Raw genomic sequence first — 14,315 nt, 5'->3', positions numbered from 1 at the left:
ACGCTGAAAAAGAAAGGAAATGATTGCCTACTTCACCCATATTTTATTTTTGCTAAAAAAAAGTTGTGTTGTTCCAATAGTTAACTAAACACCCCTACATGGCAAAAAAAAGTAATTAACTACTAAAAACACTACCCAGATGTGAATTTAGTTGAACTACCACCAAGCTACTGCGAAACATAGTTAAATTACTAGTTGAACTACATGTAGTTCACTACACTCCAACACCGCATATCCAGCTTCTGTAATTAAACCATGAATAAATGTTCTTTCTAAAATGTTATTAATTCCATTGGCTCATCATTTCATTATTTTCACACACACCCTCTTCCTTTGAAATGCCCCACTCTGCAAAGCGAGTAAAGCCATATCTGTCGTTTACTCTGGGTAGTGAACAGACAATGAACTATGAACTCCAGCAGCCCTGGAGGAAAAGGCACAGGCCTGTATAACCTAAATAGAGAAGTTATACGTAGGAAGTTACAGAAACAGATGCCCATCATCTATGTCATGGCATAACACCCACTGAGTGCATGGGGCACCCAAGGCTCTAGGTGAGTCACTGTGCCACTTCTGAATAACCAGTCAAGTACTACCATGTCTCATATAACTAAAGATAGAGAGACAGATAGAGAAACTAGAGAGAGGAAGATGGAGAGCAAGACTGACAAAGGGAAGAGAGATGGAACACACATGGCTTCTCAGCTACAGTGTTGTATTTCAAACTGAGTTGGGAATGGAGAGCAGGGTAAGGGTTAATCAATCACCTCAATCGCCTTGAGCTACAGAGAGCACTTTGTGTGGGCTGATCTTAGAGAAACTGACTTAACACCTCTGCCTCCCCCAGTACACACGGATGGATACACTGAGGGCTCCAGACTACTCTCACCCCTGAGAGCTCTTGGTCACCTATCAGTTCTGTGTGAACAATCCCCACTCCCTTAGTATTCCCACCAACACCCCATTCGTGCAGCAGATCCAACCACTAGAGGGAAAGCTGTTAATTGACACCCATTTTATGTCCTGACATAATTTAGGTAAAGTGCACAGCAAGAGTTCCTATGCTTTATTTTATTTATTTTGTTTTAACTTTATGTTCCCCTTACAAATTGCAAATATAATGTAGCAAACACCCTCTTGACATGCCCAATGCAGCTGTTTTTTAAATCTCAATATCAAATCATTTGTGGGTAACAATTAAGTACCTTACTGTAAATAGTTTCCCATTAAAACACCCTCCGGGCAGCCGAGCGGAAATGGAGGAAAACTCGCCTCCCTGCGGACCTGGCATCCTTTCACTCCCTCCTCTCTACATTTTCCTCCTCTGTCTCTGCTGCTAAAGCCACTTTCTACCACTCTAAATTCCAAGCATCTGCCTCTAACCCTAGGAAGCTCTTTGCCACCTTCTCCTCCCTCTTGAATCCTCCTCCCCCCCCCCTCTCTGCAGATGACTTCGTCAACCATTTTGAAAAGAAGGTCGACGACATCCGATCCTCGTTTGCTAAGTCAAACGACACCGCTGGTTCTGCTCACACTGCCCTACCCTGTGCTCTGACCTCTTTCTCCCCTCTCTCTCCAGATGACATCTCGCGTCTTGTGACGGCCGGCCGCCCAACAACCTGCCCGCTTGACCCTATCCCCTCCTCTCTTCTCCAGACCATCTCCGGTGACCTTCTCCCTTACCTCACCTCGCTCATCAACTCATCCCTGACCGCTGGCTCGTCCCTCCGTCTTCAAGAGAGCGAGAGTTGCACCCCTTCTGAAAAAAACTACACTCGATCCCTCCGATGTCAACAACTACAGACCAGTATCCCTTCTTTCTTTTCTCTCCAAAACTCTTGAACGTGCCGTCCTTGGCCAGCTCTCCCGCTATCTCTCTCAGAATGACCTTCTTGATCCAAATCAGTCAGGTTTCAAGACTAGTCATTCAACTGAGACTGCTCTTCTCTGTATCACGGAGGCCCTCCGCACTGCTAAAGCTAACTCTCTCTCCTCTGCTCTCATCCTTCTAGACCTATCGGCTGCCTTCGATACTGTGAACCATCAGATCCTCCTCTCCACCCTCTCCGAGTTGGGCATCTCCGGCGCGGCCCACGCTTGGATTGCGTCCTACCTGACAGGTCGCTCCTACCAGGTGGCGTGGCGAGAATCCGTCTCCTCACCACGTGCTCTCACCACTGGTGTCCCCAGGGCTCTGTTCTAGGCCCTCTCCTATTCTCGCTATACACCAAGTCACTTGGCTCTGTCATAACCTCACATGGTCTCTCCTATCATTGCTATGCAGACGACACACAATTAATCTTCTCCTTTCCCCCTTCTGACGACCAGGTGGCGAATCGCATCTCTGCATGTCTGGCAGACATATCAGTGTGGATGACGGATCATCACCTCAAGCTGAACCTCGGCAAGACGTAGCTGCTCTTCCTCCCGGGGAAGGACTGCCCGTTCCATGATCTCGCCATCACGGTTGACAACTCCATTGTGTCCTCGTCCCAGAGCGCTAAGAACCTTGGCGTGATCCTGGACAACACCCTGTCGTTCTCAAATAACATCAAGGCGGTGGCCCGTTCCTGTAGGTTCATGCTCTACAACATCCGCAGAGTACGACCCTGCCTCACACAGGAAGCGGCGCAGGTCCTAATCCAGGCACTTGTCATCTCCCGTCTGGATTACTGCAACTCGCTGTTGGCTGGGCTCCCTGCCTGTGCCATTAAACCCCTACAACTCATCCAGAACGCCGCAGCCCGTCTGGTGTTCAACCTTCCCAAGTTCTCTCACGTCACCCCGCTCCTCCGCTCTCTCCACTGGCTTCCAGTTGAAGCTCGCATCCGCTACAAGACCATGGTGCTTGCCTACGGAGCTGTGAGGGGAACGGCACCTCAGTACCTCCAGGCTCTGATCAGGCCCTACACCCAAACAAGGGCACTGCGTTCATCCACCTCTGGCCTGCTCGCCTCCCTACCACTGAGGAAGTACAGTTCCCGCTCAGCCCAGTCAAAACTGTTCGCTGCTCTGGCCCCCCAATGGTGGAACAAACTCCCTCACGACGCCAGGACAGCGGAGTCAATCACCACCTTCCGGAGACACCTGAAACCCCACCTCTTCAAGGAATACCTAGGATAGGATAAAGTAATCCTTCTCACCCCCCTTAAAAGACCTAGATGCACTATTGTAAAGTGGCTGTTCCACTGGATGTCATAAGGTGAAAGCACCAATTTGTAAGTCGCTCTGGATAAGAGCGTCTGCTAAATGACTTAAATGTAAATGTAAATGTAAAATCTATTTCTCAAGCATGATTTTTGCTAGGACTGTCTGGGAGTGGTCTGAGTGAGGGACCTAATAGGATGGATAAGTAAACTGAAAACTAGCTGATGTTGGCAGAGAGGTTTGAAATTCTCTTTGTTATTGGTCTATTAACTTGTATCGCCTGGTGATGTCTCCAGGCAAGCCAAAACTCCACCCATGCAAAACCTGCTGATTGGTGTAACTTGCATTTTCAACCAGAAACTATCAGGAAATAAATCTATTCACATTGTTTCACACTTGTACAGTGTTAGTTTCATCAGCTGCTGTACAAAATTATTCGAAACACAGGAAAAACAGAATTTTGACTGCACTGGGCCTTAAACACACACACATTGAAACACACACACACACACACACACACACACACACACACACACACACGCACAAACCAAGCCTTTACTCACACTCAGGAGAGCCCTCGTCCTGGTAGTCAGAGGCCACAGACAGGTCGTCTGAGGGGGCCGAACGGCCCAGACTTGAGCTCTGGTTGTCATCTGAACTGTCCTCCTGTCTGGACTCAGCTAGAAAGGCACCAACACAATATCAGGGTCAGGAAGCCAGTGGGAGAACTTTCAAAAGCAAACAGGAAATGCCCTAATATTATGTAGTGTTGTGTTGTCTCTCTTGTTGTAATGTGCGTTTTGTCCTATATTTATATTGTATTTATTTTTATTTTTAATCCCAGACCCCAGTCCCTGCAGGAGGCCTTTTGCCTTTTGGTAGGCCGTCATTGTAAATAAGTATTTGTTTTTAACTGACTTGCCTAGTTAAATAAAGGTTAAATAAAAAGAAAGAAAGAAAAATAATATGGCCAAAAGTATTAGATGCTTGAATTCATGTCAGTGCACACAAAATAGCCTAAGTTACACCTCAAGTAAGAATTCAACCTTTTTATAATGTAAAATATGCAGTCACTTACATCTGAAAGGAAACTCCTGAGGATTTCTGCAAAAGAAAAGTTGGACATGAGTTAAATTTAGACTGCAAATTCATTTAAACACAAATAGGTTGTAAGTTTTTTTGGGTGTTGATAGTTCTTTAAATTGCTTCAAACACTCTACTTTGGCTTCCTGCTTCACAGACCACAAGACAACCTCTTGCAAACAAGTGCAACGTGCACAGAGTAGTTAGTATCTGGTGCAGATATCTCAGATTGCAGTTATCTATTAATTTCCTCTCATGCTTGCTTTCACACATATTTTTGTTTCACAAACCACATTTCCATCCACAGTTTTTATGCGAGTAAAGTCATACTGCATAAAAAAATAATAATAATAACAAAAGTTGCGATGGATGTTTAGGTACAATTTTTTAAACGCGGACAAGTCATTTGTTCATTTGTCATGGTGGGATCTCTTCTTTTTTTCTTTTTAAAGATGAATTATGTGAGAAATGGAGGTGCGCAAATATTGATGTAATAACCATCATATCGAAGTAAACTTGGAGTCACGAGATGATATGGTGTGTGTGTGGTCCTCCCACTACGACTCAGGAAACCATGCAGTTTATTAGGCTACAGATGAAATAACTTATAATGAACTTCATGAGGTGATCTTGATGCTCCGTTCCAATAAATACAGTGGGGCGGATTCTGGTGACATGATGATCAATGCTTGACTGCCGTTTGGAAAAATAAAAAAATCTCTCTCTTATTGATAATAATCTCATCATATAGACTGTATTGAGTAGGGTGCAATTGCAGCCTGCAATTCGGGGTGTTCCTGCATGTGGGCATTCCTGCATCTGCAGGAACCACTCTTTATACTTCTGTTGGTCAGTTTAATTTAGGACTCCAGCACTAGAGGTGGTGTTAATGCACGATAACGTTGTATAATACTCACAGAAGGGGCGACAACGGTAGCTGGCTAGCCTTACACCGGTAGACAGTGTCCTTCGCCCCCGCCTGTCGGCCACTGTTTTCCCGTATTTCTGTTAATGGCGGCAAAGGGCAGGTGTTTGGGAGGCGGGAGCGAAGGACACTGTTTTCTAGCTTAGCCAGCTAGGCCTAAGGAGGACTCTGGTACACAGCATGTGGGAGGGCGACACCATGTGCTAGCTAACTAGCAAGCTAGCTAGTACACAGTGTCACTCTAGCCTTCCGTCTGCTGTGCTAGTGGGGACAACCGGTAGACAGTATCCTTCGCCCCTGCCTGTCGGGCACTGTTTTCCCTCAGTTCTGTTAACACCGGTGAGGGCAGGTGTTCAGCTGGAGCGATGGACACTGTCTAACGGCTCCCGCCGGGGGCAAAATAACTCAGTTAATCCTTTTATTTCCCTTTTGACCCACATAAAAAATGTTATACAGGAACCAATGGGGTGCTCAAGGGGGGTTCATGCAGGAACCAATGAGATACAGGAATGGCCACATGCAGGAATGCACCGAATTGCGGGCTGCAGGTGCACACTATTGACGGTATCTGCAAGCTGTTGGCTAGAGTACGTGTGCCAAAACCAGAGTATACAGAGTAGATTCGTTATTTAACGCAACAGTTTTTGTGACAAAACTATCGTTAGATTTGAAAATGCGATGGAAACACATTGAACTTTAGATTTTTATTCGGTACAAGAAAACTTAAGCTTAAAAGTACATTTTGTGTGCACTACATAATCACAAACAGATTTTTATCCTCAACAAGTTTGTTTAGCGGAAACACACCACTGGTTGGAAAATGTGGATATTTTCTTTCTACAGATTTTAGAATATTCATATGAAAATATGTCGCCAATTGGGTGGAAACCTAGCTACAAACAAGACTCTAAAATCTATATTTTCTATCATCCAAAAAGCCTCAGGAAATGTGAACATCTAATGTAAGTTTCTTATTGGGAGATAAAGGGGGCCAATTGGGAGGAACAGCACTTCCACGTACCTGGAGTGGACCACCCTGAAGTTATTAAGCAGGACGTCCCGTGTTTCTCTGGCATGTTTACTGAGGTTCTCGTCCTGTAGGATATCTGATACAAAGAGCTCACAGTCTGAAAGACAAGTCAGGCAAGTCACACATTTGATAAGAGGAGGAAAGATGTTTAACCTGTACATCACAATCCTGAAAAGACATTATAGAAAAGATCATCATAATCTAAGTAGCCAATTCAGATATTTTGTGTCTCATTACCTAGAGCATCAACTCTTCCTGAAAATGTACACCGTTTTAAGTGCCTCAAAACCATGCAATGATATTTTCTGTTACCATTTCCACCGGCACATTTAATCACAAACTGTATGCCAAGTCACGAGCATATCAGAAATAATGTTATCTTTCATGTTCACACAGGAAAAACAAGTTGAACTTCAGATTTCTTTATTCCTTTCATTGTAATATTACATAAAGGCGTTAACATATGCAAATGTTGGTCAGAGGGGCCAAGTCAGGTTGCTCTGGTTGCTAGTACATGCAAATATGACAAACGCCAGTATTCCTGTTTGGGAACATTGACAGTTGTCACTACAGGGTGAATCAGATTGAAATCTATGATGGGATAACCATAAGGAACTTGCAACATTCTTTTGTCATAAAGACCATAGAATGTGAAATACAGTAAGGCACACGTATAGTAGTTCACAGCGCCACTGTAGATAATAGTGTAATATAAACCCAGACAGTTTGATGAGTTTTAACACAGATCACTGAATTCTGCAGCACATGATTTTGATTTGATTTGAAATAAAAAAAATATTAAAAAATGATTTGATTTGATTTGATCATCATGTTAACAGGCATTGTTTTAACAATTCAAAACACTCAGTAGGCCTACATATAGCAGCAATGTTATACAATATGTCCTCTTATGCAGTGGTGTAAAGTACTTAAGTAAAAATACTTTTAAGTACTACTTAAGTTATTTTTTTGGGTGTCTGTACTTTACTTTACTATTTATATTTTTGACAACTTTTCGTTTCACCCCACTACATTCCTAAATAAAGTAATGTACTTTTTACTCCTTACATTTTCCCTGACACCCAAAAGTACTCATTATATTTTGAATGTTTAGCAGGACAGGAAAATTGCCTAATTCACACACTTATCAAGAGAACGTCCCTGGTCATCCCGGCTGCCTCTGATCTGGCAGACTCACTAAACACTAATGCTTAGTTTGTAAATTTTGTCAGTGTGACCCTAGCTATCTGTAAATGTTAAGAACAAGATAATTGTGTCGTCCGGTTTGCTTAATATAAGACATTTTAAATGATTTATACTTGTACTTTTGATACTTACGTATGTATATTTAAAACCAAATACTTTTAGACTTTTACTCAAGTAGTATTTTGCTGGTTGACTTTTACTTTTACATTTTCTATTAAGGTATCTTTTCTTTTACTCAAGTATGAAAATTGGGTACTTTTTCTATCACTGCACTTATGAACAATGTTTCTAGTTATACGTAAGAATGTCAAAGATATCGAAAAGCTCGCTAAGTATATGATTGAGTACTACATCTTTATGACAATAATTGTACATTACACCACACTGCTTAAAATAAACAATATATACTGTATATATATATATATATATATATATAACGTTACCCTCCAAAAGCCTCCTAATGTCATCAGAGACTGTCCCCATCCTTCTCTCAAAGTTCCAGAAGAATTTTCAGGCAATTTTAATTTTGATACGGTAAATCAGAGCTATACTTTGGTGAAAGGTTATAGTATCTGTGTAGACCTGACCCGTCACACTGTAACAGCTCACTGCTTGAAATGAAAGCCTGTGAATACTCACACACTACATTCATACACTCACACAGCACCTGCACCCTACTATTCTCAAACCAAAACTATTTCCGTGTGTGCGTACAGCCAGGGAACTTTGAATAAGCTGATGTGACATATGATATAACAAGCCATATTTACACAAATGGGGCGGAGCATGAGGTGACTAAAAGCTTCCTTTGAATGGTGTTCTTCAGTTGTTATCTCATATGTCACATCAGCGTATTCAAAGTCCCTGGCTGTACGCATCCAACCTCAAGTATGTCTATTAGAGTCCAGTGAATATGGTGACACCGGGTAGCACGGGTGGAAGAATCTGGTTTAGCCAACTCCTTTGTTTTTATCATCGATACACCTTGTTTTCTGGACCACAATTAAAAGACTTGGCTAAAAGACTGTCACTCAGGCTATTGATAACTGGTGATGTTTTGGTAACAGTTGACTCTATTTAATTGCTCAGGTCTACTCTTTAGCTAACTGAGATGAATGCATGCTCATCACGTGAGTAAAATACGTGGATAATAAAGTCTACACTCATGACAGCCACTTGCAGAGATTATTATCACAGAGTAAATAGGCTACCCTACATCAAATGTAGAAATATGTCTATGTTTCCGATGGAATGTCTCATTCAACATTGTTAAGGCCTACTATAGGCCTGCTGAGTGGACATCCTTCCACCAAACACTGTACTATAGGCTAATGTGTAGGTAACTAGTGCTCAATAAAACACATTTTTACCCAGAAACCGCTATGTCCGGTTATGACATGAAACAATCTGTTTGGCCTACCTGCAGGGGAGGTTATCTACACCTGGTGCAGCACAGGTCAGATGATCATTAGGGGTGCTAGCTGCTGGATCTCGCCGTAAAATAAGAGATGTTCGCCATACTACGCAATTGAGGCAAAGTAAGTGCAGCTTTTTAAATCAGTAACTAAATTGCTGAATACGTGTCTTCCGACCAAATGTTAATTATCCTATATTTATAAGAAAACACCAACCAAAAAAATGATCACTGAAACATACTCGCTTCCTCAGGTCCCTTTTCGGTTTGTAATCCATATTGCTAGTAGGGGGGCATCAGCACTACTGTAACTAGCCAGTACATAAATATATAGCTCTGCTATGGAGAGATTATGATAAAAGTCTACTTTGGGCTAGTTGCCTGGCTACCCATCTACATCCAATGATTTATATATACACTAGATGACTGATAGGGTGCGCTGTGTTGAAGCAACTGAGGTTTAATTAAGCAATAAGGCCCGATAAGGTGTGGTATATGGCCAATATACCATGGCTAAGGGCTGTTCTTATGCACGACGCAACGCAGAGAGCCTGGATACAGCCCTTAGCCGTGGTATATTGGCCATATACCACAAACCCCAAAGGTGTATTATTGCTATTATTAACTGCTTACCAACATAACTAAACTAGTAAAAAGTACATTTTGTCATACCCATGGTATACAATCTGATATACCACGGTTTCAGCCAAAAAGCAGTTTTTGCTTTGTCATTATGGGGTATTGTGTGTAGATTGATGAGGGGAAAAAACTATTTAATCCATTTTAGAACAAGGCTGTAATGTAACAAAATATGAAAAAAGTCAAGGGGTCTGAGTAGTTTCCGAATGGACTCTATATACTTTTTTAACTATAACCACTTACAATTTGCATAAATTAACATGGTTTTGAAAGAAATCCATAAGAATACATATTTACAAATGTCTGTCACTCAACCGATGCTCTTATCCAGAGGGACTTACAACAGCACATTAACATGTTTTTCACCTAGTCAGCTCAAGGATTCGAGCCAGTAGCCTATCGGTTACTGGCCCAACACTCTTAACTGCTAGGCTACCTACGGCCCCAAGAGGTAGCTATTCAAAATGGTCCTGCTCCTTGGCCTAAACTATAGCTATATAAGTTATCATGAAATAACCCATCAACACTTTCTACCACTCTAAAGTCCAAGCATCTGCCTCTAACCCTAGGAAGCTCTTTGCCACCTTCTCCTCCCTCCTGAATCCTCCTCCCCCCCCCCTCCTCCCTCTCTGCAGATGACTTCGTCAACCATTTTGAAAAGAAGGTCGACGACATCCGATCCTCGTTTGCTAAGTCAAACGACACCGCTGGTTCTGCTCACACTGCCCTACCCTGTGCTCTGACCTCTTTCTCCCCTCTCTCTCCAGATGAAATCTCGCGTCTTGTGACGGCCGGCCGCCCAACAACCTGCCCGCTTGACCCTATTCCCTCCTCTCTTCTCCAGACCATTTCCGGAGACCTTCTCCCTTACCTCACCTCGCTCATCAACTCATCCCTGACCGCTGGCTACGTCCCTTCTGTCTTCAAGAGAGCGAGAGTTGCACCCCTTCTGAAAAAAACTACACTCGATCCCTCCGATGTCAACAACTACAGACCAGTATCCCTTCTTTCTTTTCTCTCCAAAACTCTTGAACGTGCCGTCCTTGGCCAGCTCTCCCGCTATCTCTCTCAGAATGACCTTCTTGATCCAAATCAGTCAGGTTTCAAGACTAGTCATTCAACTGAGACTGCTCTTCTCTGTATCACGGAGGCCCTCCGCACTGCTAAAGCTAACTCTCTCTCCTCTGCTCTCATCCTTCTAGAGCTATCGGCTGCCTTCGATACTGTGAACCATCAGATCCTCCTCTCCACCCTCTCCGAGTTGGGCATCTCCGGCGCGGCCCACGCTTGGATTGCGTCCTACCTGACAGGTCGCTCCTACCAGGTGGCGTGGCGAGAATCTGTCTCCTCACCACGCGCTCTCACCACTGGCGTCCCCAGGGCTCTGTTCTAGGCCCTCTCCTATTCTCGCTATACACCAAGTCACTTGGCTCTGTCATAACCTCACATGGTCTCTCCTATCATTGCTATGCAGACGACACACAATTAATCTTCTCCTTTCCCCCTTCTGATGACCAGGTGGCGAATCGCATCTCTGCATGTCTGGCAGACATATCAGTGTGGATGACGGATCACCACCTCAAGCTGAACCTCGGCAAGACGGAGCTGCTCTTCCTCCCGGGGAAGGACTGCCCGTTCCATGATCTCGCCATCACGGTTGACAACTCCATTGTGTCCTCCTCCCAGAGCGCTAAGAACCTTGGCGTGATCCTGGACAACACCCTGTCGTTCTCAACTAACATCAAGGCGGTGGCCCGTTCTTGTAGGTTCATGCTCTACAACATCCGCAGAGTACGACCCTGCCTCACACAGGAAGCAGCGCAGGTCCTAATCCAGGCACTTGTCATCTCCCGTCTGGATTACTGCAACTCGCTGTTGGCTGGGCTCCCTGCCTGTGCCATTAAACCCCTACAACTCATCCAGAACGCCGCAGCCCGTCTGGTGTTCAACCTTCCCAAGTTCTCTCACGTCACCCCGCTCCTCCGCTCTCTCCACTGGCTTCCAGTTGAAGCTCGCATCCGCTACAAGACCATGGTGCTTGCCTACGGAGCTGTGAGGGGAACGGCACCTCAGTACCTCCAGGCTCTGATCAGGCCCTACACCCAAACAAGGGCACTGCGTTCATCCACCTCTGGCCTGCTCGCCTCCCTACCACTGAGGAAGTACAGTTCCCGCGCAGCCCAGTCAAAACTGTTCGCTGCTCTGGCCCCCCAATGGTGGAACAAACTCCCTCACGACGCCAGGACAGCGGAGTCAATCACCACCTTCCGGAGACACCTGAAACCCCACCTCTTTCAGGAATACCTAGGATAGGATAAAGTAATCCTTCTCACCCCCCCCTTAAAATATTTAGATGCACTATTGTAAAGTGGCTGTTCCACTGGATGTCTTAAGGTGAACGCACCAATTTGTAAGTCGCTCTGGATAAGAGCGTCTGCTAAATGACTTAAATGTAAATGTAAATGTAACAGTAACTCTTGAACCGTTCAAGCTAGAGACGCCAAACCAACTTTCACATATTCAGGCAAATTTTAAAGAGATGAAGCATACAATCTATCATCAATACAATCTTTCATCATGCATACAATACAATCTTTCATCATGAAAAATGACCATCTACTATTAATAATAATCATTCTCCACGATGTATGGAGCGATCGATATAGCAGCGGAATTAAATTCAGGATGAGTCGTCAGGCAACTAAGCAACTGTAGGCCTTTGATCCTTCATCTTGACCCACTTATTTTCAATTTTCAAAGTCAGTTTTGAAGTTACACCTATTGTAAGTTAGGCTATAACATGTGTTTTCTTGTGTTTATTGAAGCAATACAGGGTTTGGCAATAACATTTATATGTGTAATATTGGACCATATATTTATAGGGGTATTTATGTCTGTTGCGTTATGCTAATGAATTTGATGCTATGATTACGCTCCCGGATACGGGTTTGCTCGTCGCAACTGGTTAAAGTTAGTGAGGGAAATATAAGTCTCCAGTTTCAGCTATTTTTGCAATTCGTTCCAGTCATTGGCAGCAGAGAACTGGAAGGAAAGGAGGCCAAACGATGAGTTGGCTTTGGGGACGACCAGTGAGATATACCTGTTGGAGCGCATGACCAGTGAGCTGAGATAAGGTGGAGCTGTACCTAGCATAGACTTATAGATGACCTGGAGCCAGTGGGTCTGGCGACGAATATGTAGCGAGGACCAGCTGACTAGAGCATACAGGTCGCAGTGGTGGGTGGTATAAGGGGCTTTGGTGGCAAAACGGATGGCACTGTGATAGACTGCATCCAGTTTGCTGAGTAGAGTATTGGAAGCTATTTTGTAAATTACATCGCCGAAGTCGAGGATCGTGTAACGGTTTTCGTCTGGTGAAGGAGAAGAGCACCAAAACGCAGTGTGGTAAGTGTCCATAATATATTTTAATGAAATATCACTGGACACAGAAAAACAAAAGGAACAAGAGAAATAAATGAAAACCGACATAGTCCCGTATAGAACAAACACTGACACAGAAAAATAATCACCCACAAAACACAGGTGGGAAAAGGCTACCTAAGTATGATTCTCAATCAGAGACAACGAACGACACCTGCCTCTGATTGAGAACCATACCAGGCCAAACACAAAGACAACATAGAAAAAAGAACATAGACTACACACCCCAAATCACGCCCTGACCAAACTAAAACAAAGACATAACAAAGGAACTAAGGGAAGAACGTGACAGTACCCTCCCCCAAAGGTGCGGACTCCGGCCACAAAACCTGAACCTATAGGGGAGGGTCTGGGTGGGCGTCTGTCCGCGGTGGCGGCTCTGGCGCGGGACGTGGACCCCACTCCACCATAGTCTCGGCCCATTTAAGTGGCGCCTTGGGAGGGGCGACCCTCGCCGCCGACCTCGGACTGGGGACCCTTGCCGCGGGTCCCGAATGGACAGGAGATTCCGGCAGCACCGGACAGGCGGGAGACTCCGGCAGCGCTGGAGTGAAGGGCGATTCCAGCAGCTCCGGAGTGAAGGGCGATTCCGGCAGCACCGGTGTAAGGGCGGCTCCTGACTGACGGGCGGCTCTGGCAGCTACTGACTGACTCTGGCCGCGCTGGACAGTAGGGAAACTCGGGCAGCGTTGGACAGGAGGGAAACTCGGGCAGCGCTGGACAGGAGGGAGACTCTGGCAGCGCTGGACAGGAGGGAGACTCTGGCAGCGCTGCACAGGAGGTAGGAGACGGAGAGACAGCCTGGTGCGTGGGGCTGCCACCGGAGGCCTGGTGCGTGGAGGAGGCACCGGAGGGACCGGACCGTGGAGGCGTACATGAGGTCTCGAGCACCGAGCCTGCACAACCTGTCCTGGCTGGATACCCTCCGTAGCCTTGCCAGTGCGGCGGGGTGGAACATACCGCACTGGGCTGTGCTGGCGAACCGGGGACACCGTGCGTAGGGCTGGTGCCATATACCCCGGGCCGAGGAGACGGACTGGACACCAGATGCGCTGAGCCGGCTTCATAGCACCTGGCTCAATGCCCACTCTAGCCCGGCCGATACGAGGCGATGTGATGTAGCGCCCTGGGCTATGCCTGCACACTGGGGACACCGTGCACCTCATGGCATAAAATGGTGCCTGCCCGGTCCACCTCTCTCCTCGGTAAGCACGGGGAGTTGGCTCAGGTCTCCAACCTGACTTAGCCCCACTCCCCGTGTGCCACCCCCCAAAGACATTTTTGGGGCTGCCTCTTGTCCCTGTTGCGCTGCCGTGTTCATGTTGCCAACTACATTCTCCTGTAACCCTCCTCGCACTGCTCCAGAGAATCCCAGGCGGGCTCCGGCACTCTCCCTGGGTCGACAGACCACCTCTCTATTTCGTCCCATG

At 45.5% G+C, this 14,315-nt stretch overlaps 1 protein-coding gene across 3 annotated transcripts in view; it reads right to left on the bottom strand.

Moving 5' to 3' along the window:
* LOC115143899 (src kinase-associated phosphoprotein 1-like) overlaps positions 1 to 8,088 on the bottom strand; it is a 47,669-nt gene extending 39,581 nt beyond the window's left edge. The window contains exons 1-4 of one of the 3 annotated variants that reach the window (XM_029684344.2): positions 7,835 to 8,088; positions 6,177 to 6,282; positions 4,226 to 4,251; positions 3,711 to 3,827 (exon numbers count right to left, since the gene is read on the bottom strand). In XM_029684344.2, the coding sequence (XP_029540204.2) occupies positions 3,711 to 3,827; positions 4,226 to 4,251; positions 6,177 to 6,282; positions 7,835 to 7,874 (289 nt within the window). In that variant the 5' untranslated portion in view covers positions 7,875 to 8,088. The remainder of the gene's footprint in view (positions 1 to 3,710; positions 3,828 to 4,225; positions 4,252 to 6,176; positions 6,283 to 7,834) is intronic. The other 2 variants (XM_065002349.1, XM_029684343.2) reach the window with 2 other exon arrangements.
* Positions 8,089 to 14,315: the final 6,227 nt, after the last annotated feature.

This window comes from Oncorhynchus nerka, linkage group LG16, assembly GCF_034236695.1.
Source record: "Oncorhynchus nerka isolate Pitt River linkage group LG16, Oner_Uvic_2.0, whole genome shotgun sequence".
Lineage (NCBI taxonomy): Eukaryota > Metazoa > Chordata > Actinopteri > Salmoniformes > Salmonidae > Oncorhynchus > Oncorhynchus nerka.
This window is presented reverse-complemented; position numbering and strand designations above follow the sequence as displayed.